Genomic DNA, 27277 nt, shown 5'->3' with positions numbered 1-27277 from the left:
TTTAACAAGAATTAACTTTAGGACATATATCACAGGGTACAAAGCAACTTTGCTATCTGCTTGACGTCCAAAGGCGTCGTCTCATTGGCAGCTAAAAATCGTAACATGCTTGCCCCTGCCAGAGACCCCGGTCCACGCTTGGTGACTAGCTGACACAGTTCAGAGAGGACTTGCCACTGAAAGGGACCACCTTTGGGTGCGGTCCTGTCGCCTCCTAGGACTGGGAATGCTTTAACCCTTCCACCACCCACAGGCTGCTGGCCACCTCTTGATAATGCATGGGGCACGGAAATCCTTTCAGCACCATTAAGATCTCCTTCCACGATGGCTGCTTCCAAAGGTGACTCGATCATATGTAGAGATGTTAACCCATACTGAACTGCCAGTAGAAGTGTCTTCTCACGGATCAGAAAAGGAACAGTAACGCGGTCCCCCCACCCCGCTGGGATACAGTTATTCTATTAATGGAAAATGTCCCTCGGGCTTCTCGAGCCCTAGCTGTGAATGCGGCACGGTGCGGGGTACCGCACTGCCGAGCGCCGGCAACCTCTCGGCAATCCTTCCGATTTCAGGCGCCCGCGGCTCGGCGCCAGCGCTCCGGCAGGGCGCGCCTCCTGCTCCCCGGGCTCCGCTCGTGCGCGGGCGTGCCCCGCGGCCGCCGTGCTGCCCAATCAGCGGCAGGCGGGGCGCGCCAGCGGCCGCGCGGGGCGCAGGGACGGCCTCCAGAGGCTGCGCCGCCAGCGGGCGCGGGCACCGCGCCTGCGCGCTCCATGCCCATGCGCCCGCTGGCGGCGCGGCCGATCGCGGCGGCGTGGGAGCTCGGCCGGCAACGTGGCAGGGTAGCACGGCTGGGGTAGGGTCCCGTCCTTCCCTTGGAGAGCTTCTTGTCCGTCCTCCCAGCCTCCGTGCCCGACGGTGCACGCATTCTCCCTGGTGCTTGCCCGATGGGCAGTGCCTGCGGCATCTTCGCTGCGGCATCTTCGCTGCGGCTTCTGTGGGTAGTGTCCATACCATGGCTCTGAGTCCCTTCTCTTTCCTCCGTGGAAACTCGCGTCCCCGTGTCCCCAGCGGCTTCCTCCGTTTACACGGTCTGGACCTCTGCAGATCTCCTGGATGCTGGCAGTTCTTCTGGCTGCCCCTCCTTTGCAGCCCTCTCAGCTGCTGACAGCTCTCCCTTGGCTGTCCTCCTCTGCTGGGGTTCCGTCTCCGCTGCTGTGCCCGTGGCCTGGCTATTGCCCGTCACATCAGGCTATCTCCACTTGTCGCAGTTGAGACTGAGAGGAATGACAAGATTTGTCTTTACAAACAAGCCCTGGGTCTGCTGGTAGATAAAACTAGCGCTGAGAGATAAGGGAAACAACGGGAAGGATTCTGCTGATTGATGAATGGAAGATACTTGCCTTTACAAACAAACCATAGGTTTGTTTGGAGATGAAATTGAATATTGAAAGATGAACGCAACAATGGGGAAAACCCATAAACCCCATAAAAATGAAAAATTAGGGGGGTTATACATTAAAAGGGGAATTTTAGGCATTTTGGGAAGTCTGCACCTCTCAAGTACCTCAGCTAATGGGGAAAGAGAGAGGGAAATGCAGCCAGGAAATTAGGATAAAAAGGAGGCTGCATCCTCTGAAAAACTGGGAGACCCCAGGGGAAATGGCCCATGTCCTCTCCCTTTATTTGAATAAAGTAAAAGGACTCCTCTGTCTCCTTTTTGGAAGTAAACCTCTGGCGTTCGTGGATTAATTTTCCTAACAAGACGGATGTAATGACACAACACTCCGTGCTCATGCAGCAATATCCAAATTTTATTGAGTGCTTTCAAAACTCCTTATATAGTTTTGAAAGTCTGCACAGTTAGTCCCGACCGGCTGAATTAATTGCCACCTGGCTAACTGGCCAATAGCTGCCCATGGCCCCAGTGGCTTAGACCTGCTCCCTAACAGCCTAGACTGGTCAAATTATCTAACTGAAGTAGTTATAAAATTAGGTATATTTCAGTTATAAAATTATATTTAGGGTTATTTATAGCTGTGAGGCCTCCAGGCCAGCTGTTAGCCACCACAGACCCCCGCCTGGCTACAGCATCCTCTCAGGCAGTTGCAGAGAGTGATAAGATCACCCCTGAGCCTCCTTTTCTCCAGGCTAAACAATCCCAGCTCCCTCAGCCACTTCTCATTTGAATTGTGTTCCAGACCTTTCCTTAGTCCCATTGCTCTTCTCTGGTCATGCTCCAGCACCTCAACTGTGGAAGGGCACTTACCGTGAGTTAAGATACCTTTGAAGGACTCTGGTTTTAAATCTGTCTCTTCATTTTACAGAATAACTGTCGCAGTGTCCACCTTGCGCCTTGAAGCGCTGGCCCACGGGCTGGCTCAGCCTCACTGCGGCTCACGCTTAAGGGTCGGGGTTGCTATACTCACTACCTCCCTCCTCCCTGTGGGGTCTTGGTTCCCCACACTCGGTGACAGACCTTGATGTTATGACAACAATGGCGTCAGGAGAAAAGACTACTCTCCAAGTAGGGTGAACAGAACTGTATTGGGGTGAGACCAGATGGAACCTCTACACCTCACAGCTGCTGCTCAGGAGAGCATTGAACAAAGGCTTGACAGCTGCTTATAAGCGGGGGTGGAACAAGGGGAGGTGACAGGGGGCTGTCCAACCTGGCTAACTCAGGGTGTGTGGAGGAGTGAACAACAACCAAAAGAACCAATCCAAGAGGGAGGGAAGGGGTTTTCCAGGACACCCGCCTATCACTTGACGCCCTCCCCGGAACTTTCCAGACTCCAGGGCAGGGCCCCAAAGTGACGGACAGGGCGCCCAAGGGGGAGAGAGAGGAGAGTGACAGGGGCAGGTGATGGGTAGGGGTGATTGACAGATAATGAAACATTACATAACAAACTCTCTGGGGAGGAACCAATGAGGAAACTGGGATACATAGAATGAATCATTACAAAACTTCTTAAAAAAACTGTAAATTAATTACACAAATTGTCTTCAACTTAATAAAACCACTTCTCGCACCACCACAAATAACCCATCTTCACTGAGTCCCCACCAATGGCAGAGAACCGTTATTCATTCATAGTGAAGCTTTGGATGTTCCTTTCCTTTCCCCCAGCTGTTTCATGGATCATCCTTCAACCCACACAAAATATCTGGGTCACCTTAGCAAAGTCTTTACAACAGCATAATTTAGGTATGTCCATGCGTAGCGTAGATAATCTCTTATCAACGTGCCTGGTAGGGATACCTTTGACAGTAGATGAATACCCATACGCAGGAAAGAAACCCAACCTGGTAGATACCTGGGATGAATGGACCACAACATTACCACATGCACCAGAGGAGCCCCAGGAATGGGATTTATTAGGGTCCTCCCAGGCTGTGTACTGTGCTCAGTTCTATTATAGACAGCGAAACCAGCATTAGATATGTAGTGAAACTGGTAGATCTACGGCTGGAACTTCATATAGGAAAAATGTAACACCTAATGATAAAAATAGATATAATCCAATAAATTGGTGCAATTACACCAGCCCCATCTTATCTTGGTCCTTATCCCAAGGTATTATCCTGCAGGGTGCTTCTTACCTGCAGAGACCCAGTATGGGTAGGGATCCCCTCATGACTCCAAGGAGGTCCCTGTAGCCTTGGCCAGCTTAACCACCCTCATCCCCAACATAACATTTACTAAAGGATTGGAAGCAAAAGAATAAATTGTCACACCAAAAAAAGATCATATGAAGAATTTGACGAAAATTGTGATAGTCAAGTAACTAATTGCAGTAGAGGAAAGAGGGTCACAGTATCTGTTTTTTTACCTTGGGTAACCAAAACTAAAGCCCTCAGTAAGCTTTCTCATGTGGGGTGCTGGCTTGGTAAGCAGGCCAACACTACAGCCACTGCCCTCAGTGACCTGCTTGTAGACGAGGAGACTACCAGACACGCAATATTGCAGAACTGAGCAGCAATTGACTTTCTACTACTAGCCCATGGACATGGTTGCAAAGACTTTGAGGGAATGTGTTGTTTTAATATCTCATTGCATAGTGAATCAATCCACACAAATTAAATCCACAGAAATTAAAAGAGCAAATAAAGGAGTTTAAAGCAGAGAAAAAACCCAGATTGGATTAACAAACTCTTCTGACATTGGCGACTAACAGGATGGGCATTATCTTTTGTGAAGGAAATTTTGTGGATTTTGGTTATAGTGGTTGTTGTTTTTCTCATGTTCTCTTGTTTAGTTAGATTCTTGCGGAAATCCATGGGAGAGGCCTTTTTATTAAAACAAGAAAGAGGAGTTGTGGAAGCCTGTGGCCCTGCTAGAGAACCCTTGGGGAAAATGTCCTGAAGGAATGCCCCATAGGCCTCAAGAAAGCCTCACAGGTTATGGTGAGGAAAAAGGCCTCTGCCATGGTGCTCTGCAGCATCATGTTAATGTACCCCAGTTCTGCCCCTCTCACTGGCCCGTTGACTATACCCACTTCACATTTTACTTTACATTACCCACTTCTGTTGACTGTATATGCCTCAGTTCTAGTAAGTTCTTTGTTCTCTGTTTCCCCATTGGCCCTGTACCCTTGTCTATCCACCCTGGTCTTTCTCTTGTTGGCTGGTGTCACCCTTTGCCCCAGCTATACCCTCAGTTGATTGGTCCCTGACTCTCTGTACTGACCCCTTTGTACCCATAGTTAAACCTGGACGCTCTACCATCCCTCATCTTTGCCTCTGGACTCCTTCAGTATGCAGATGCAATAAACCCCACTGGAATTGCATGCAAATATTCCCATTCTCCATCATTAGCAAGTTACTTGTGGTGTGCATGCGTGTGAGTGATTGCTGTGTGTCTGCCCAAACGCCTTCCTTGCGGAGACACTTTCAGAAGATTGCAGCAAGTCACCGTCAGCCCGCGCTGCAACACTCAATATTTTCCTTGTCACGAGGGACCCAAAACAGAGTACTTTATTGAAAAGTTGATGAGGGGGATGAGGCATGGTTCGGTACCTTTTGCAGTACAGCGACTTAATTGCAGTCAGACTTGTAGATAGTGCAGGAAGAGCTTCCGTACTGTTAGATTATTTAACGGGAGCTCAGACTCTGAGGTTTGAACCTCTTCTCTGTTATAACAGATTTTTAATGGTTATTGAAGCTGCAGCAATATTCAAATTTCATGTTAAACTTTGCTTCTATATAAAAATATGTCAACAGCAAAACTTTTGAGGCCAGACTGTTATATTCTGGCAGTACTTACATATTTGCCAGTGTGACCGACCATTTTGAAATCAAGAAACTCTCTGCAAAACTTTTTACGAACAATTCTTGACATGATGTGCTTCCTATCTTGTAGTGCAGTGGTGTGAAACAAAGAATATATGACAGAGTGAGAAGGAGCAATGTGATTTTTATTCATGCCTTAACATATGTTGTAGGGACTGTACGTGTGCTTGGAGGCCTGTCCTGTGGAAGGCATCCAAGCAGGGCAGAGAAAGCCACCATAATTGGACAGTGAGTGACCCCACTTCCCACTGGCCGATGGGTTTGACAAATGCCCGCCAAGTCGGACTGTGGGAGGAGCCTTAGTACATTAAAACAATTAGCTGCAACACAGTGGGAGCCATTTTTGCTTTGGGTTTTTTGGACGGATCAAGGACTCACTTGGAGAGTCAGCTTGGCCCTTCTCTCCCACCTCCCACCTTTTCCTCCCAGTTGGTCTTGCTTTCCTGCCCATACCTGCTTTGTCCTGCATCACCTCTTCCACAAACCAGCTCACCACTGGGGCGACCTCGTGCTTGCTGCCTCCCCGACAGAGCGGTCATCCCTGCAGCCAGCTGCACCCCTCGTGTTTCCTGGGCACAGCGACGCCAGTCTGCACCCAGCCACAGCCTCCACCGTTGCTGTTTCCTGCACTGCCCGCCACAGTAACCTGCTGTCGGACTAGCCTCTAGTGACCAGCCTGTCGCCACTGTCTGCACCTAGCCGTGTTTACCCCGCTGCAGACGCACCCAATGCCGCCCCTGGGAACCCGCAGCTGCTCCAGCACTGCACCCTTGGCCATAACAGCCTGTTCTCCAGATGGAAGGAACATGCAGCCTGCTGCTGTTTGGAAATTGCACCCAGACTGCCACAAGAGCTATGGAAATGCACCGCGATTCGCAACGCACACACTTCCATCTGCCAAGCCGATGCTGACAGAGCGCAGGGGTTCTTGTGATAACGCTGTCCCTGTCTTCTGTTTCTTTCTCCGTCTCTCTTTTTCCCTCTCTGCTCCTTTTCCTATCCTCCTTTTGTAGGAATTCTTACCCTTTATCAGTAAACGGGTCTCAGATATAATATTGCTGCATTTACGCTTTATTCTCATCTGAGAAATCTATCAAAAAGAATCTTCCCTGACTATTCATTTTCTAGCAGGACAGTACACAGAGTATACAACACTGAAATGAATGCTTAATGCAACTTTTTAGGCAACTTTCAAAGCGTGACCAACATCTTTGTGTGCCACTAAAATTCCTGACTGCATATCCCAGTGTCCTTCTACCCTTTGGTTTACTGCTGTCAACTTTGTTGACCTCTGTTACTCACCTGACTGAGAAGCAGCACTGCAGCATCATCATCTGGTACATATATTCTCCAAGTGTATTCTGAACGTGGAAAATAATTGAAAACTTTTTAAAGGCCTGGGAGAAATATGATTGATTGAAGGTGAAGATTCTTTGTGCTTCTGAAATATGTAAGTGTGGGAAACATGGGCATTTAGAGAAAAAGGCTGATTTTGTTTGTTCTTTAAGCTAAGACAGGGAAATACCGTACATACCAAGAGAGTTTTTAAAAAGCAATCACTTATTAACCTATTAATAGGTCTCACTTTAACAGGAAATTTTGCTATACTGAAAGAGAACAGGCACTCTGATAAATTGGATGAAGCATATAATTTTATGTTAAATATAACAGATATACTTAAAACCTTTTAAGGGTATGAAGTTTGCAAACTAGTATATGTAAAACTGACTGTACATAAAACTGAACTGCAATAACTGGGAAATAACAGGAAAACTTTCAGCGTATGATCCTTAAACTAAGAGAATTTTAGAACAGAATTATATTACTATATAAAACTGATGATGTGCAGAGATAATGTTTAAAGTTGGGGCTACTTCTGGAACATTAATTCACACATTTGCTAACTTTTTACTGTTTTCTTTTCCAGTGTTAATAATGTTCATTTAGCATGTTACCTACATTATTTTGGAAGGAGGTACTTGAAATTACTTTAAATAGTGAAGCATGACTTTTTAAATTAATGATGTGCAGCTTTTTCTTTCTAAATGATATAGAAAACAATAATTGTGGAAATAAGCAGAATCACCATCAGGCCAAAATGAATGAAATCTTTCCCTGCTTTCATTTCAGTCACTGGTATATTATGTTAGAATTATGAATATTCTAAAGGATTTGCTTTTTGAGACCCACCAGAATTTTTTAGGGTCTTATGAGTCCCACTTATTTAAAATTCACAGTTATGCATTAAATTATTGACTAAAGCAAAGGTTAATATTGTAAACTTAAATGTATGTTTTGCACTTTGCAGAAAGTACACATATACCATTTCTTTCAATGTGTCCTTCAAAAGGAAATACTGAAGTTTATTAGTCCATTTCATATATGAGAAAGGTTTTTTTGGTGTTCCTTACTAGAGAAAAATTAAAAGTGCACAGACAGAAACAAATGCAATAGGCACTGACCTTTTAGTCTATTAGAGCAGGTTGTTCTGCCTGCATATAGAAAAATAAAAATTGTTCATTAATAAGCATGGAAGGAAGGAAGGAAGGAAGGAAGGAAGGTCTGGTTCCAAAGTCAGGCTGGTTTGAGCATCATCTGTGGATTAATATAAGATGATATATCTCAGCTGCAGAAAGGCCAAATGGAAATTTTAATGTGCTGCATGCCAGATGCATCAATGGAACTTAATCCCTCTAGTTAAGCAAGATCACTTACAGAAGCAGCTCTTGCTTCACGCCCTTTCTTTCAGTTTTCTTTTTGTCATGTGTCCCTCCTCGGCCCTGCCCCCCCCCTCCCGCCCCCCCCTGCTTTTTAGGTCATCTATTATTGAATCTATTAGAAAAAAATCAGGTATCCTTACTCTAAAACAACTCTTATTTCTCTTTCCTTGGAAGGGAAAGGGACAAATTTCTGTTGGAGTCTCTCTCCTCCAGATCCTAGTGTGGAATTATTTTAGATCTCAACAAAGATGCAGGGCAAGAATTATGAAAAATTTGCAGTAAGGGCTTCCCAAAACATGTAACTCTTCTACCACCCCAAACCCATAAGCACTATTAGGTAATTCAGCTACCTTGCCTTCGATACCTTTTACAGCACAGCATGGGGATTTCACTTTTTCTTAATTAATTTTAAAGTCCATCTGATAGAATATGTAGCATATAATCATAAATTGTTATATTAGAGCATTAGTTCAGAGCATTTGCCATGTGTGGTTTGCATGTAGTCACAGAAGGGAGAACAAGTTTCATATTAATTGGGGCATAATTTTAAGGATATCCATACTTAGTGTCAGAATACAATGTCCAGACTATACTTAAACTGTTGTGCTGTCCTTTGCAAATTCCTCTGCCAACATACTGAGATTTGTGGCACTGCTTCCACCTGCATCTTCCTTTCAGGTAGTCCCAGGAGTGTTACCAGATCATTACATGCCAGAGCAGTGGCATGATTTTATCCAATCATTGCAAGCCAACATGAGTTGGAGCAGAGCCAAGGACAGCCTTAAGTTTTGCTGAGAGTGAATTCAGTTCTTCAAGGCATCATTGACTTGGGAAGCAGCGATACCCACTGGAGTTTCGCAGATCACTCAAGGGTCTGAGCCAGTCTCCTTCACTTGGTCGCTGCACAAATGAACAAGACTACAAGCAACACAGTGTAGATGGGGAATAACATTTTTCACATGTCTTTGTGTGACCATTTCTACCAAAGACATGAGAAATATATATTGATTATGTAAATATATAGTGCCTTCTCTTTTGAATTTTGCAACACACATTTACATAATATAATTTAATTTTTATTAAGGATAACTAAGATGAAAATGGATAGAAGGAACTTGCTTTTCTATGATTTTATTTCATGACATATTTATAACATTAGCTTTATTAAGGGATATAAAATATGTAGACACAAGCCTTTCTCAAGAAATGAAACAATCCACTGCTTGGTTTAAGTTCAGGTTCACTACCCTCAGAAAACCAAATTGAAATATGGCACAAGGCATGTTAAAAAACTACTTCCAAGACAGAAAATACGAAGTTTAACAGAGTGTAAATGATAGAGCAACTTCCTAAGATCACACACATTCAGATCTGCCAGGCAAGTAGAAAGCAGTAACACTCAAGATTCAGCCAATGTGGCTTGTTTGGAATTTAACGGCTAGAAATATTTAGGCACTGACATGCTTCTACCATAGTTTCCAGAACCGCTAATAAGGCCTTCACCTGTTCTCCAGGGAAGAATAGCATGCTTTCAGATATTTCTTGAAGAAACTGTGATAGTTTTTCAAAAGTTTCTAGCTCTTTAAGATACATATCTACCAACCAATCTCCAGAAAATGCATTTTTCATCTTAGAGCTATCACAAACCATTACTGGAAGTCCATCTGAACAAGCTACCGCTCTCAGAGTTACAGTCAGGGGTGTAGATAAATTATAAACTGAACAAAAATTAATCAGCATCTTAGTAAATGTAAACAAACACAGTTCTTTCTTCTGATTGCAAAACTCTTTTTCTTTGCATTCAGAGAAGTTTTCAATGTTCTCTCCGGGATAAACAAGATTCAAAAGTTCTTCCTTTACTGTGACTGACTCAACATAATCCAGTGGCAGTCTCTCATGGGAGTTCCTCTGCTCTAGAAGGACTGGCCCTTAGGAAAACATAAACATTATTAACAACAGTATATTTTGTGATGAACTGGCAGCTGAACAAGATTTTGGGTTGCTTATTGCCAGAAGCCAGGCGTCTGTTTTAAGTTCTTTTTTTTGTATCAAATTATGTTAATGTAACTGATGACTTACATATTTGCATCACAGAAGAGTGATCCTTTGTAACAATTTCTTTACAATATTGTCTTAGCTTGCATGGAATATGTAAAAATGTAATGTTATTACTTTTGGAAAATTCTATTAATTACTTTGTAGACCAGGTTATTTGGTGATGCTGACTTCAAATTAAAATCATGTTACTACGATGGTCTTTATTTTACTTTTCTGGATGGTGTGGCCAATCTTGCCTTCTGCTGTGCAGCAAAGTAAACTATTGGGGAAGGAATCCAAGTCTTCCCCAACAACTGAGTTTCAAAGTTTGACCTTAACAGACTTCTAAAATGCAAAACATAATTACTTTAATAAATAGATTTAAAGTAAATAAATGGGACATGTTTATTTGTTCAGAACTAGTCCGAACAAATAAATCCTTTTGGTATTCCCTGTTTACTAGTACAAGGGACCTATTAATATTTAAATAGCTTACACATCTCTTGGGAAGTTTAGGGAAGACTGCATCAGTAAAAAAAACCTGAAGGCTATTAAGACACTACAAGTGTTTTTCAAATATGAACACATCAGGAATCTTCTTACATAAATTTGTATTACTCTGCTAAAATAATGATGCCATATTAATATGAATGCTTCTTCAGAAATATATTTTAATGACAAAAGGTAAACTCCCACACTACATATTCATAATAGATATTTTAACTTTGGTCTAATTAAAGCTGTATTGTTATTACTGATTATTTAGTGTCATTACCTTCTGCAAGCTAAAGGCTTTTAAAGATAGGAAGTAGATACGTTTTTAGAGAGATGTGTTCTAAATTATTAAGCTAAGTAAATTCACACTGAATAGGTAACATGCTTTCTACCATGGGCTTGTCAGTTACTTGACAGGCCATAACTCAGAGTGTGACAAAGGCAAAGATAAAGATAGGCGGAACCTTACACTTGCCAGAAAACCTTGATGAATGCATGTGCAAGTAGGGCTCTTCCCCTATGATAACAAGATCATCCACTACCTATTTTTCACAACAGAGATATAAAACACCTGGGAGCCACAGAACTGAGAGTCAGTAATAAAGGTAGAACTGCAGAAGGAATGTATTGATTGTGATCTGGTGCTTGCACAACAGACACAGCCACAGCCTTTAGGGGGCAGGAGAAGACTGTAAATACAGGGGGTCATAGCTCAAGAATGTATTAAAATTTTTTTCTCTACCTTAATTAATAGGCTGTCTAAATATACTCTTCTGCCTCATGACTAAACACAGAATGATTTTTACTGAAAAAATTTGGACTCAGCATATAAAGCAGTTTACACTGACACAGTAGGGCAATGGTACAGATATTGCAAACACTCATTTTAGTAAATTAATTTAAAAAAGGAAGAGTTGCTATCCGAGACCATTCTTTGCAGGCTTTTTTAAAACATGCTGAATTAAATACAGTGATACAGTACATACTTCAAGATACAAATACCCTGTCTTTAACAAAAAGTATTTAAAGCATTCTGTGCTTGCCTAAAGGGCAAAGTAGTTTCTTTAGAAATGAAGGCATCCCTCCCATTATTATCCCTAAAGAGCAGTTATCATGAGTACAATATCGATTGCTTTCTTAAACTAATTACCAACCTAATTGTGTTATTCAGAGACCATCACAATTTTCACAAATGCTGAAGAAATTTACGTTGCAATACATGAATATATAGAGATTTAACTGATCTGGTTTTGTGTTGTGGTAAAAATAGATCAAAACAATAGAAAATACTTAGCCTTGACTGGTGACTAAGTAATCTTTACTTTCATTAGTGGAGAATATAGTTGCAATGCATATGGTATAAAATTCAGGATAAAAACATTACCATATTGGAGAAACATGGAAATCATTGTTTAATTTCATATTCAGCTCATCAAGATAAGTGTGAAAAAGTATTATTTTTATTGTAAACAAACTAGCTTGGCTTAAAAATTTTTAAAAATATTTCATAACTTGTATTTTAGGAAATTATCAAGAAAAACACTGAGAACTTCATATGGATTCAGAACAGTGGATAATTTCCCTAAACCAGTTTAACATAAATGCACTCACCCCCATGCTGAAGTAGCAGCTTGCCAATTTCTACGTGTCCATTTGACAGTGCATCATGCAAAGGAGTCACCCCATCCACTTGACTGAGCAGGTCTACCTCTGGACAACGCTCCAGAATTTCATGGACACACACTGTGCTACCATGGTTACAGGCTTCATGCAAAGGCGTCCAGCCAGCATAGTCTGAATTATAAATCAAGGGAAGTTTTAAAACAGCAGAAGTAGTACTGAAATGTTAATAATGTCATTCATTTGACAGGAAAACACTTTACTTTTTTAGTATTCGTTACAGCTAGAATGGCAGCTTGTGATTTCCGAACAAGAAATTCTATTGAAAAACATCTGAAAAAAACCTAGCATTTTTAAAAATCAGTAGAAAATGTGATGTTAAAATACACTTCAGTTATAAATTCATCTTACCCTAATGTTTGCTATGAAGACCTCATTTTGTGTTATGTAAAAAAGAAAGAGTTTTAGATTGTATAAATACAAACTTGTTACCAAACAGATACTAATACAATTCTTTATGCATCTTAATTTCTTAGTTCTACAGAGAAAATGGATAACTTACCTTTAACATTAATGTCTATTCCCGGCAAAGAGAGAAGCTGAATCAATCTCTCCACTTCGTTATTTCTGCAAGCTTTATGCAGGGCTGTCTCTCCTACCATGAAAAATTAATAGATTACACTAGACTAGGCGAGATAGCAACTAAAGAAAATAATCAAAGGGCCTGGAACTAGGAGACCTGGTTATGTACCAGAAAACTCAATAATGAGTAAGATTTTCCTTTATCCTGCTTAAACATCTTTTAAGAAAAAAAAAAACCTGCAGAGCTTCTGTTCCACGAGAGATCCAGCAATGAAATTGTACCGCAAATGGTTTAACACAGGAATTATCTCCCCTCTAGTTCAAGGTTTAAAGCTTCAATCACGCTATAAAAGCACCAAGTGATCACAAAACACCACAAAATACTGGGTTTTAAAGCAATAAAACTTTTAGAGTGCAGTTGTCCTCCCTTAAATTTATTCACGAACCTACATTAAAATGTATGGTTCTTTTTACGCAGCATTTATAGCTTAATTCAAATGAATGTTTCTGGCTAAGCATGAGTGCCTCTACACACTCAAGAATAAATCAAAACTTCAAATGTGTTAGCAGATAGTTTGCTGTTTCTCAACAGACTGTCTGGCTTGGCTACAGTAGAGAAGGAGAGGAGAAAGAGGGAGTTAATTAATTTGTTATAATCAATAATAATAATAATAATAACAACAACAACAACAGTAATAATTAGTAATAGTAGCAGTCCCTGGGAAAAAAAATCCCAAGCTTTAGTATCATATACAGCTGAATTAAGTGTGAAAATTTAAACAGAAAACAACTGAGAGGTGCTGCTTATATATGTAAAGACATGCGCTAGCTTCTGTGTAATAAAAACTTCAGACACATTCTAAATGCTGTTTTCTTTTCAATAATTGATTAAGTTTGAACAAGAGCGAGAGGAAAATCCTGATACGAGGTGAAAGATGATGAACCAAACATCTTAAGAAATTCAATATATCTTAGGCTAGGTCTCTTAGCTTTTGTAGTAAGATTTACATGGAACATTTGGTTATATCTTTACTATGTAAATCTGTCAGCTCCATACCCATTCTTTCAACAGAATACGCTACTTATAATTTTAGTGGGGGAGAATAGAAAAAAAGAGCAGCATTGGTTTATTTGGTTTCCTCCCCCTCCAGTCCTTCAGCTCACTTTTCTTTGTAGAAATCAGATATAATAATTCACATCAATTTTACTTGCAAAAACAATAAAAACAAAAGGAAAGAATTTTAAAAATATATCATCTGACTCTGCTGCTGAAGTTCTTTTAAACCTTTAAAGGGAATGAGGTCTACTTTTGTCCATCAGTGTTTGTGATACAATTCTAATTATTTGAACAATTCCAGCGCGTTTTTGACAGTGTTTTCTGAACCTTCTCACAGGTGTCATATTAATAGAGTTGTAGGTAAATTTCTGATGATGAAGATGAAAAAGTTGTTCCAGTAAGTAATTCTGTAGTAAAGCAAGCCTCATGCAAAGTACAATTTATTAAACTTATACAATAAATAAAAACTGAATGAATTACTGCAGTGCTGTTTCATTCCCTAGGTACATGAATTCCAGTACAGTTGAAACAAAAGTTAAGTGCCTTTCATAGTCTGGGCTGAATGCCTGCAAGAAAACAGTCCATATGCTTGAAACAGCTATGTAACATAGCATACTTCTCAGTCTTTGTTCGCAAAATGTCTATGATTCAGAGAGATGAAGACTGAATTATACTTGCAAATCAGAAGACGTTGATCCTACCAAGCACAGGTTGAGGTGGATTAGCAAACTAAGGCAAGCAAGACTGGAATGAGCTTACACAAACTGTACGCTGTATTTAATGTATGAGAGGAGGAGGCAACTTTATTTTACCATATAGACAAATTCCTCCTTTTAAATAGATATTGGAAAAGAGAAACATGGACCATAAGAAAACAATTCTCAGGCATAAGCGATTGTTTTAGTTGAGCATTCATCAGGACAAGTTTTTAAACATGACGCTATTAATTCTAACCACTTTAAACTTCTTAACATAAATTAGATATATAGAATACCTTTAATATTTCTCTTGTATACCTCTTCAGCCAAAAGATAACTCTCTTTGGTGTGTGCAGTCTGAACTTCTGGTTTTGCTCTAAGCTTATTAAAGATTAAATCACTGAAAAGAGAGCAAAGGGGACACATTTAAAATCCCTATTTCATCTTAATTTAATGTATATGTACTTAATGTTTTTAAATATGTACATACAGAATAGTTAGATTTATCCTTTTCAGCATCATTTCTGCAATGTCTTAATTATACAATTTCTATGCCATTTAATAAAACAGAAATCAAATAGGATTGCCCACTTTTAAACTTTCTTTAAAGGTAATTCTATGAACAGTGAACTTCTATATATACCGTATAAATTTAATATTAGACAAATATAACTACATCAGTCTGCATATACACTGAAATTCAAAAAGAAAGGGAGAAAAGAGAAAAGGGGAAAGCCCAGCCCAGAGGTGTTACAGGCTTACAATAGAGCTTTCTGTCAGTTGAAGTAATTTGTAGACAACAGAACAGGTCACATAAAGTTCAAGAAATGTGTCAGGTCAGAAGCTGTCCCCCAAAGCAGAATAAAACTGGTGATGTTATAGGTATTACTTACGGTAGATCAGGCAGCACTTTGACTTGGTTCTGCTTATCGCCATTTAGCATCTGTAATGTCCTTTGAGACTCAGGGCATGGCTGTTGCCCTATTTTCCTTCTCTTTGCTTTGTGTATCTTTGTCTCACGCATCCCTATCTCTCGCAAAGCAGGTGAATAGGAACAGACCTGTTGCAAAAGTAACATTTTATAAATGAAGAAATTTTCTTTTGTTGCACTTGCTGCAAAGCAGTCACCTATGACCCACAGCTTGCTGTATCTAAGTTTTTAAAAATCTGATCCCTGAATGATTGCACATCTAGATTATGTCAATTTGTCTTTTGCATTCCATTTTGATGGTTTGTAATTCTCTCTTTACATTGCCCTCAGTGAGTGGTTTGAGTCTGAGACAGAAGATGAGAAATTCTAGGCCTCTCTCAGGTTTCTGGCAGCTGAGAAAATCTGGATCTCTTTAGCTGGACACAGAACTTGAATACAGTTAATTGACTTTCACATACTAAAAGAAAGTATTTGCAGACTTCCTGCTCCCAAACCAGGGAGCAATCTAGTTCAAGGCCATACTCACTCCAGTCCTTTATCTCAGAAGAAATGAGGGGTCGAATTAAGTCTTTGAGCATCATAAAGGCAGTAAAAGCCAGTTATCTCTCAGGTGCTCTCTATTAGGACAGCCTTGGCTGTTCTAGATGTTAGCTTCTTTTCAGTAACACAGTTTCAAACCCACTTACACTGCTCTTTTAAAAAAGTCATCTAAGTTTCCGCAGTTTGGCAAAAGCATAGGAAAAAAGACCAGTGAAGGGGATTCATCAAATACACAACAATTATATTTGAAGAAAAGTATTAAGGAAGGCTTTGAGTACTTAGCAGTTCACTGTAGATCTTGCAAGCAATGTGCAGTAGATGAGGCACACTTTACTTGCACCTTCACTGCACATTTACCACCAGGGAATTGTTGAACTCAGAGAAAAGCCTAATTGATAAGATGCTGTATGAGAAGAACTAGCAAAACTGGACAATAGCTTCTTTTTACTCTATGGAATGAGAAAGGAGACTCAGTCATACTAAGGAAAACTACAAAAAGCATATAGACTTGTTTCAAACACCATAAAAATTTTTAAGTAGTTGCAGAGAGTGATCAGTAAGTCATGGCGATAATAAAAGTAGTGATTCTGCTCTATATGTGGCAATATGCCTCAAATATTAGCTATGCAATTGGTTTATGTTAAAAATTCTGACAATATTTTGTTCAAACTCTGTTTAAACGTGTTGTATTTACAAACAATGACCTCTCTTCAAAATAAATTCCTGTAAAATTTATGAAAACTTATGTATGGGAAATGTACAAAGGTATAAATTTGGGTTTTTGTGAGTATAGTTGAACATAGACAAACAGCTATGAATTCCATTCTCTGTTTAGTCATTAGTATTAAGATTACTGAAAAAAGACCCTAAATTAGGGCCTAACATTGCCATGTGATCACCCTGATTTGCCTGCATCCTGCCAGCAGTCCAGGCTTTGAGAATTTCTTTTGCAGCTTTTACCCTGTTTTTCCTCACCAACTATCACAAATTATGATTTGAAGGCAGGCAAAGGTTTGTAAGTAGGAGAAAGTTTCTAAGAGGAGAAATTCACAGGAATACACTGTGGTTCAAAATTGTAAAGTGTTCTATGTAACAAATGCCTGGACCTATCTCTTCAAAAACCCTGAAGGAAAAGGTAGCCGAGAAAAATCACACTATATTTGGCATTCTCCTTAAGTACAAATGTAACACTGCAATCATTACATCAGTGATTATTTTCAAAAGCTTTCACTATTGTTGCATTGTTTCATTTCCATGATAACTGCATGTATACATGTATTCATGATAACTGCAGATACCAGGTGTGACAAATTCCCTAGCAAGAAAAAGCTTACAATTGTTACTGATCTCTTTGTTACTGATTTCTCTTTGCCAGACCTCAGGCAAAGAGAAATTTAAATGCAATGGAACACATGGAAAGACAATGCAGGCAACGAGCATGACCTTAGACCACAAAGAAAAGATACATTTCAAGACTTTTATGAATCAAATTACTTGTAAAATACTTATAAGTGTTATAAGTTATTAAGGAGTTACTTACTATTTTTTGAAGAGAAAGAGGTTCTGTAGAAACAGCAATATTCCTCTGTAAACACATTTGTTTGAAAATTGCTTCTGCAACAAACAGTTGAAGCCAGTCGGATGGTATGGCACAAATAAACATTTTTAACTGATATACAGAAAAATCTGGATAAAAGCAATTGGAAAAAATAAAGTAAGCCTAAAAATGAAAATAAAGAAATCTATATACCTAGTTATCTAGAAGATAGCTCCTCCAGGCTTTTTGCTCTTAGGGCAGATTCAGAAGCTTATTTTTCATAAGAATTACTAAAATTCTTCACATTTAAATAGATTTTAACCTGCATGTGGTAAGCTGACTAGATACCACGAGAATGTTAAACATATTTTAGGAGACAAAGCATCACATTTTGTGTAAAACTAAAAAGTTTTCAGGTAAGAGTTACAACACATGAACAAGAAATCTGCAAGTAATGCAGGGTGACCTACAAGTTCTATGTTAAAAGTCAACATAAGCAAATTGCAACCTCATTCAGATGTACCAGATAGCTTATACTGTTCAAAAAAAAAAAACCAAAAACCCAGACAGTGTCAGAGGAACTTACATATCCATGCATACATCAATATATATCAGGCATATGTCTGACCTACCTCTGTCTTGGAAAAGATGACAGACTGATTTTTTTCTTATACTGATACAAACTTGTATTTTGATTCTAAGAAAATAATTTATCAAAATAACAACTGAAACGGTTGAAAAGCAACATCTGCTATAAGGAAGGAAATCTTTACTGTATTTAGGGAATCTTCGGTTCTACTAAGAAGTGCTCATAAATTAACTGATCTGTAGACTCAATCAAAACAAACCCAAGTTCATGAATACAGATGTTTGCTACTGTAAGTAAAACTGAATTTAGAAAAACTCAAAACAATTTCGCTTTGAGTGCTGCAGATTTTGCCAAGTGGCACAGGTCAGATAATCTCTATAAATAGACTGAATCCTGTTCTTGTTTTCCATTTTTGTATACAGGAAAGTAAGAAAGTCTTACAGAAATATATATCCAAGATTGTCCCTATTATATGACAGCTACAAAATCCACTGGAGGGGCACATACTAAAAGCTCCATTGATTTAAACACCATGAAGTTCAAACTGATTTAGCCTTCTAAGATTTAAGTCAGTCTATAAAACTTCTCATAATTTGCTTTCTCTAAGACTGGAGTGGAAAAAATCGTCCAGAAATTAGGATTTTAGTTTAATTTCTTTTCATGATGGTTCTTCTTGAGTGCTCAGGTAGAAGGCAGATACACTTTAAACGAAGCTTACCTGTTACAACAGAAAATGATGACTGGAAAAGAAGTCAGGGGAAGCTTTGGCAGGAATTAATTTTGAATTTTAAAATAATTCAATACTTTTCTTGAGATATTTTTTTTTCTGTCAAGATCCTCAACTCCTTGTTGCTAAAAGTACAGATACCTCAACTGACATTCCAAGTTAAATGATAATGTTTATTTGAGTTGTGACATTTATAGCTTAGTATATTTAATGAGGAAGAACTACAGTAATTCATGATACTCAATGGAACTTTCTCCTATTCCCTCCATTAAATCCAAGGATTTGGAAGGAGACATTGAAACGTTTCATTTGAAGTTGCAGGAGTCACACAGTTCAGTGTAGATTTTAAGCTTATGGTTGAAGTGTCTTTAGCAATCTATTGATTTTCTTGAGTGATAAAATTCTCCTAAGTTGAGTAAGGTGTTTCCGACTGCTTGTCTGAATTTAAGATTTATTATGATATGCTTAAAGCTTCTCCTAAACTGACAGGATAGCTCCAAAGATTTTTTTTCCTTCCTCAGACTGTGTGGTCTTGCTTTTGTATCAACATTTAGACATTTATTTAGAAGGATTTTAATAAGAAATTCTGATTCTGTTTGATCTGTGCTTGACACCAACAGACATATGGAAAATAAAACAGTTTCCTGCATATGTAAACACCATGCAGTGCACAGCTGCAAGAGGGGGTAAAAACCAATTTGAAACTAAATGAAGGATTTTAATTAGGAATTAGTGTATCTGATTAGAAGACTTTTGAGAGGCCTTGCAAACACTCACCATCACACGAAATGGCAAGGTAATGTGCCAAATCAGGTACTTGATGAAACACATTTCTGTCCATAAGCAAACCTGATATGATCCAGTAGTCCACTACAGTTCCAAGAATTGCATTTAATAGACCAGCAACTTCACTTCTGAAATCCTAAATGGAAAAAAAAGATGGGTGTATCTATAGATCTGTATTATATAAAAAATTCACACTGATAATGTACCAGAAATAACATAGAGAACTTCTTTAGATAAAAGTGCAGTCTGCTGCCATGTCACACCTTTCTTCTTCCGCTCAAAAGCTAACTGTTGCAGCCTGATCAACAAAATTAGTTTCCCTGATGCCACATCAATTAAGATTTGGCACTAGATAAAAACAGGTTCTATGAAAACATCATCTAAAACTATATGCAAAATGGTGTCAAAGCTTACAAGTACAGTTGTAATGTGATTTCTTTTTAAATTAAGTTTTGTTTAACCACAAGACTGCAAGTACTACACTTATTCCTGTTAACTTTATATTTAATTTGACAATTACATGTAATTGCAATTCCTCTGCTCTATTAGCATTGCCTTTTCTGAAGATTTCATCATGAAATTAAAGCTCTTCTTGTGACTATGTGTGTCTGTGCCAAAAGGGAAAAGGATGCAAAGTGTTAGTCTTCCTGCACAGAAGAAACTTTGGCAGTCATTTTGCAAAAGGAAACCTTATTCAGCAACCAAAAATTCTAAAGAGATGAGCAGCTACAAATTTAGGAAAGATACTTTTAAATATTAGCCTTACCATTTTCTACCTTGAACAGGCACACACACACAAAAAACAAAAACACAAACAAATATACTCCTTATGACATAGAAGAATGCATTTATTCACTCATGTGAGCACTTAATCAATACTGGTCAGGTAAAACAGTGTTTCTAGTGTCTCAGTCTAGTGTCTCAGTTTGTGCATGGACACATCTATCTGCATACCTTTCTGAGCTATGTAAGAATACTTTATAAAATTATTCTGAAATAAGTTATTCCTCTGACCACATGTACAACCAGATGTTTTGAAAGTACAGCTTGGGAGAACACAGGCACCATAGTAGGAACACAAGAAATTCATCTGACCTAGGGCTCTACCAGAGAATTACTACTGTTACACTAGAGCACCAATTGATATACAGCATCTTGTGAAAGACAATGGGTACTTGAAACCATACAGTTTTGGGTAACAGACAAACCAGATTGAATGTGTACACACTACAGTCAATGGTTTGTCTGATACTCCTTTGAGAACAAAATATGTTCAGGTTGATTTAAAATAATTTACTAAGATTCCTTAGGAGCTGAAGAGCACCAAAACCAGTTTAAGCATCAATAAATCAAACAGACATACATATGAACAACAGAGGCTGTGACAAAGATGATAATAAAAACATTATAAAGTAATTTGTTGAAAACTACACAAATACTTTCCCTATAGTTAACAGTTACTTGTCACTAAAAAGAACAGGAATGAACACAACTACAAATAAACATGGTGTGGGGTGGAAGCACAATCTCCGTCACTGAAGATTTTTAAGAACTGGCCAGACAAAATGTGTTACAGATGCTATCTCCAAGACTGCTTCCAGGCCTGCTTCCTCTTACTCTCTTAAACTCTACTTGAATCGGTTTGCCCCTTCCTTTATTATGTCATAATACTTTATTATAGATGAACTGTGAAATCTCATAATTAAAAAAATCCCTGAGAACACAGATATGGCATGTCAAAAACCTGAAAGTATAATTTTTCAACTAAAGTTTAAATATTTAAAAAGGTACATTACACTCCCTATCTTCTGAGTATTCAGGGTCAGAAACTGAAGAACAATTTAAAATAACTGAAATCTATTTAAATTTCCTTTAAGTATGCATTCCTCTTATCACTGGACCCCAAAGCAAAATAATGGGTGAATAGTGTAATTCCACCAATTGTTCTTTGCTGGAAGTAAATTTCACAAACACAGTAAATAAGCATAATTTTAACAAAAATTAAGTGACAGGATCAAGGACATATTGATGTAATCTGAGGTAGATACAGATGTAAAGCACAAATATTTACATTCTGCTTCTTGTTTCTAAATCACTACCTTTATGAAATACTTTTAAGAAAAAAGGTGGGGGTGAAAGCAGACATTGAGGCAGCAGACCGAAATAATGACTGTTAATAGTGCAAGTATTAATATTTTTTCACAGTCAGATATATAGTGTATATTAAAGGTAGCTGGTACTGCAGTTGCATCTACATTTGCCCAGCCAAGTGTCCCTGCATGCTGACGAGACAAACCGGATGTTGCCAACTAGTGTAGGCTTGGTTGACATTTTGGTAAAAGAACAGTAGGACAAATCAAGAGCTTCTCCTCAGCATTTTAAATAAATGGTTCAATGCTACAAAGGAAGGAGGGGGAAATTGGTCTAATTTCCTGAAAGGATCATATGTTCTAAAAATGTTTAAATGTTAACATGTTGCAAATATTTTCAATTTCAACCACAAAACAATACAAATACAGTAATGAAAACACATGCAGTATTAGAAAGGAAAAAAAAACCCAAGCATTTCCATTAAACTTGAAATTTGCTACCATGTATGACAGAACCAAGACCTCTTTTTTCCCCACTCTGCTCCTACAACATGAAACTGGGAGGGGCCTCAGCTGAGATAGATGACCCAAAATGACCAAAGGCCTTTTAAATATTGTGCTCAGCCAGTAAATGCCACGTAAAGGAGGAAGGGAGGATGTTTGAAGTGATGGTGTTTGCCTTGCCTAGCAACTGCCATGTTTTATGAAGCCCTGCTTTCCAGGAAGTGACTGAACATCTGTCTGCTGATGGGAAGCACGGAATGGAATCCTTACTTTGCTTTGCTTGTGCATAGGTATTTGTTTCACTTATTAAACTGTCTTTATATAATGTCATACATTTTTTAATTTCTGTCCTTCTGATTCTCTCCCTCAGCCTACTGCAGGGTGAGAACTTACCTGCCAGCTGGGATCAACCCACTACACCATGTACAGTTAATTAAGTAAGATGCAGTGAAGCCTCTTTTCAAAATTCTCTTCCTTGTTCTTATTGTTTAAAATCAAAGTTATCTCACTAAGAAAAGCACAGAAGCTAATTGGCTGTGTTAGCACACAAAGATCACATCACTTCAACTGGTATCTCTTAGATTTTAGCAAGTGCATTGCTGTTCCATTTAATGCTTTGTCAAGTCAAATACAGGGGTACAGTGGCAGAAGTTTCACAGTGTGTTTTTACACATAAAAGTTCTTATAGCAAAATTAACTTTTTTTACTTTCAATTACTGAGTTATTTTAGAACTCTAAAGAAGAGTTATTTTTTCATGTACTGTAAATGTAGTACTCCGCAACTGCCTAAAACTTACTTCCAAAAAAGCTACTGCAAGTGACAGACCAGAAAGACATTTGGTTCTATGCCACATAAATTTATGCAGCTAAACTAAACAACTATGCAACTGAAAACCTGAATGAATGCTTTTGTCACCTCTTTGTCAGGCTATGTAAGACAGCTTTTTTTAAAAAATCCCCACCAGTATTTTAAGGGATGAAAAGCATTTCTGATACCATCTATGACATTGTGAAAAATGATGCAATAGCTCAATGCAACTAGAAGTGTTATAAACAACATACACATTCCCTGGTAAATTCTAAAACTGAATTAAAAAACTTAATTCAAGGAACTTTGACCAGGAGTTCCCATATCACACCTGTTTAAATAATATAAGAAACAATAAATGCTAATTTATTTTAGAATTACATTCAAAATTATTTTGAAGAGCTCAAATAATAGGAAAATTTTATGTTCTTTAGCAGTGCATTTTTAACTACATGAATAGTGTATCAATATTATTCCACCAAGTTGTCCCAACAGATCCCACTGATCAGTGAGGACATCCAATTTCCTGTCACTATTCTTATTCTGCTGCTTCTAAAATTCAGCAAATTCTGTCTAACTCCAGAAAACATATGCACTCAACTTCATGCTTTGTTTTTCTCTTTTTTTGAACTGCCCTTTTTACATGGTGTGTTTACACACATACATAAAACATAATTTTGCAACAACTCAGCACAGAGTTGAAGAGAGGAAACATACAGATATTTTCCCTGCACTCTAATGCACATTTGTTGCAATCTCTGTTTCACAAAAAGAGAGAATCTGATTATAAAAAGCAAAAAAAATTAATAACTGCCCATTTTTGACAGTTTAAAATATTATATTAGGTACATCCAAAGAAAGAATTTAGTTTAATTATTCATCTGTTCCCACTTATAGATATTTTTGCTGAATAACTGTACAGAAGTCTGGTATATCACAAATGACATGTTTGTTTCTTCCCACAAGCTAACATGCTTAGGTGCGCTGAAAATATGGTCACACGTTTACAATGTGCTCCAAACCACATGCAGATGGAAACAACACCCAAAATCATTCCTTTCATTTAGGTTTCTGAATTGCCCTACGTGCTTCTTGTCAAGGTGTTCTCTTAAGCAAACAGCTTTTAAAAAACAATACTTCACACCCTCAAACTGAAGATAGGAAGGACAATTTTGCACCCTGTGTGCTACCTCTAATGACATGGAAATACAGTGTATTTATTTGTGTATCTCTGAAATGATAGAAAAAGGAAAACATAGTTCCATCTGCACATCTAGGGAGGTTTCACTCTTTTGATTTTCTGAATGACATTGTAAACTGTGTAATGGAATTTTAACATTAGTGTCTGAAAATACAGAAAAATATCAAGTTTTATCAACAAGGTTGATAGTGAATGAAGGGATGAATGAGTTGGACTGTAAAAACATGGTATTTTGGTTCAGAGTTTATTTTTGCCAAAAATGAAATGGGAAAGAAAGTGCAATAGATAAATAAATATGAGGAACAAAGCTGTTAGAAAAAACCATAATACACTACAGGTATTATGAGGCAACAAGCTGCTTTTTAAGGCTAGAATTCATCTCTGTAGGATAGTTTACACTACAGTGCCTAAGATCAAAGTGAGAAAGCAACAGGCTTCCAGGGTTTGCACTGAAATGACAATTCTGATATATATGTATATAAAACAAATAGAATCTAAACAAGAGGCAGATCTCTGTGGTTTATGTTGTGTGGTGGGATTAATCTTACTTTTCATATATGTATTACACTAAAGTGATTATTCTGCCAATGCAAAGAAAGGCTTATGAGAAAGGCATGGCTTACAGTGCTGGAACCTGTCAAAGGAAGGCATAGCAGAAAAAACCAAATTATACCTACACTTAAACTGCAGATTCAACCAGGAGAAATATGAAAGCAGTGTCTTTTTCCAAAGAAGCAGAATGGATACGGCACCAAATGCATGTAAGCCTGCTTGCTGCTCAATACCTTTGAAAAGATAGGTTGCTTAAATATAAATATGGGTATAGAAGCCTAATTTTAGGCACTTTTAAATATCTTGACCGAGGATAAAAAGCAGCACTGTTTCACAATGTCTTGCTTTGATAGTCCCCAAAAAAGGTAGGAGGTCTGGCTAGGTAAGATGAGTGAAGCTCTCATTATGTTTAATCTTTCTGCTTTCATAACATAATGAATAACTACTAGGTATTATATTGAAACAGCTTTTTTCTCCCTGAAATACTTGATTTTCTATTGTTCTGTTACTGTATGGAAAAAGTGAATGGAGTACCTATTTATTCTGTGCTCTCACAATAATTTAAAAGAGAATGCAGAGACAGCAGTTAGGTTTTATTTTATGTGAGAATCTAGAAGTCAAAGATGTTTTACAAGGCCTCTTGCTTCTGAAAAGAAATAGGTGGTATAGAGGACACTTAGTATTTTCAGGTCAATGTCCTGCTGGTCAGCAGGTCACAGAATAGCAATTAAGTTGCCTTCAATTACATTTTTATGCTAAGTCCTAGGAAATATACCAAATGAAACTAAAAGACCTAGGAAGAAAACGAGAGCATATTTTTACAGTGAAACAATGCATATCTATAGCAAACAACAAAAAAATTATTAATTTTGTTCATTTTCTCTTTCAAACATTTCCTGAATCCTATCACTGTAAAATAAGATAATCACTTCTTTAGCTACATCATATTGTTTGAGAGAATGTGTTAAGCTGGTGTCTCTAATAACTACAGTAATACCTGCTGGTAAGGGCATGTGAACATCTGAATGTAGCCAACAAGCTACTCATGACTCATTTCTTCTCTACATATCTATATAAAAATCTTATGGATCAATTAATTTCCTTTAGTGGAGCAAAAACCAGCATGCTTCACAACAAAAGGCAGCTATAACAAGCAGCTGTGATACTTACATATAATTCCTCACAAAAGAATGAACAAAGGGACACCTTTAAAAAAAGTCAGTCTTCATAATTTTAAAGTATAAAATTCACACTCACATCATTTTTTCCATTCAATTCTCGATGGGAAAGTATGACCCAATCTGCTAGAATATTGATGTGTTTGGTAAAAAGCACTGCAGTTCCACTTTCAAGCAAGAATGTCTTCAGAAGAACTGTCTGTGGCAAGACTTGTTGATGCTGTGAATTCGTCCCTTCAACCAAACTGTAAAAAAAGAAGTGAAAAAAACGAAAGCTTTATGCCACTTTGATTGTTAATAGTTACCAGAAAGAAACCTTGTCTTCATTGAAAATACACACAGATTCAGCAATTTTTAACTATGGAAAGATCAGACACAATTTCTGATGAAGAATAAGTACAATGATGATGACTACTACTGTTAGACCTGGAGAATTCTAATACTGTGCCACTATTTACATAAAGTAAAGGCCACCATTACTATATAAAGGCAGAGCAAAACCGAGACTTCTTTTATACTTCACAAACCAAGGAAGATAGTTGTGTCCCTAAGATAATAGGGAGGTAACAGGTTTTTGAATTGAAAACAAACATATAAATTAATATATTCAAAATGCTACTTGCCTACCTTAAAGAATTAATAGCTAATGGATGCCTGCAAACCTAAAAATACCGCTTTATGAGCAAAATTAAATGCTTACTGAAACAAAAGGCTGGGAAAAGCAAGAGGTCTTACAGCGTGATTAGGAAAAAACCTATGAATTTACAATAAACAAACTAAGAATTGAGAAATATAAATGGAACTGCTAAACTGTTCTGTAGAGCATATCTTATCAGGGATATACACAAATCAGGATAGAAACTACTGTAAATAAAGAAATGCATGTATTATAGTATAAACCCCACCTTTTTGTCAGAAATTCTACTTCGCCTTTTACTAAATCAAAGAAAAATTTCAATAATGTTTTATGAACTATCCTCAGTTCATCTTCTCTCCCTGAAACTGTGACTGTATGACAAACTGTTTCCCAATAAAGGCAAGACCTGAAAAACAAAAAATGAAAAATTCCATTTGTATGACAGAAATAACATAATCTACTGGCAAAAAAAGTCAGCTTTCAATCTGGTCTTCCTTTAGACAAGGAAATAGCTTGCTCCCTTTCAAGAGTCGACATTTTAAAGCCTAATTTTCTCATTTTAAAGCTTTTCTCAAAAGAAAAAACAAAACAAAATAACATATTTGTGACTGAGCTTTTGTGTTCCAGATGAAGATTTTGTATTATAGTGTAACTTAAATAATTTAATTGGATTTTTCTGTCTCTACTTACTATATTGAA

General features: G+C 38.0%; 1 protein-coding gene across 6 annotated transcripts in view; it reads right to left on the bottom strand.

The window, feature by feature from the left end:
- Positions 1-9153: 9153 nt before the first annotated feature.
- The window catches only part of SLF1 (SMC5-SMC6 complex localization factor 1), a 34096-nt gene continuing 15972 nt past the window's right edge, over positions 9154-27277 (bottom strand). For all 6 annotated transcript variants that reach the window (XM_040089704.1, XM_040089701.2, XM_040089703.2 and 3 more), the window contains 9 exons: positions 26847-26984; positions 26021-26186; positions 19600-19744; positions 17510-17655; positions 15392-15558; positions 14795-14898; positions 12724-12816; positions 12153-12335; positions 9154-9937 (listed from right to left, as the gene is read on the bottom strand). In XM_040089704.1, coding sequence (XP_039945638.1) covers positions 9441-9937; positions 12153-12335; positions 12724-12816; positions 14795-14898; positions 15392-15558; positions 17510-17655; positions 19600-19744; positions 26021-26186; positions 26847-26984 — 1639 coding nt within the window. In that variant the 3' untranslated portion in view covers positions 9154-9440. The remainder of the gene's footprint in view (positions 9938-12152; positions 12336-12723; positions 12817-14794; positions 14899-15391; positions 15559-17509; positions 17656-19599; positions 19745-26020; positions 26187-26846; positions 26985-27277) is intronic.

This window comes from Hirundo rustica, chromosome Z, assembly GCF_015227805.2.
Source record: "Hirundo rustica isolate bHirRus1 chromosome Z, bHirRus1.pri.v3, whole genome shotgun sequence".
Taxonomy (NCBI): Eukaryota; Metazoa; Chordata; class Aves; order Passeriformes; family Hirundinidae; genus Hirundo; species Hirundo rustica.
Note: the sequence above shows the minus strand (reverse complement) of the source record. Positions and strands in the feature narration are given on the sequence as shown.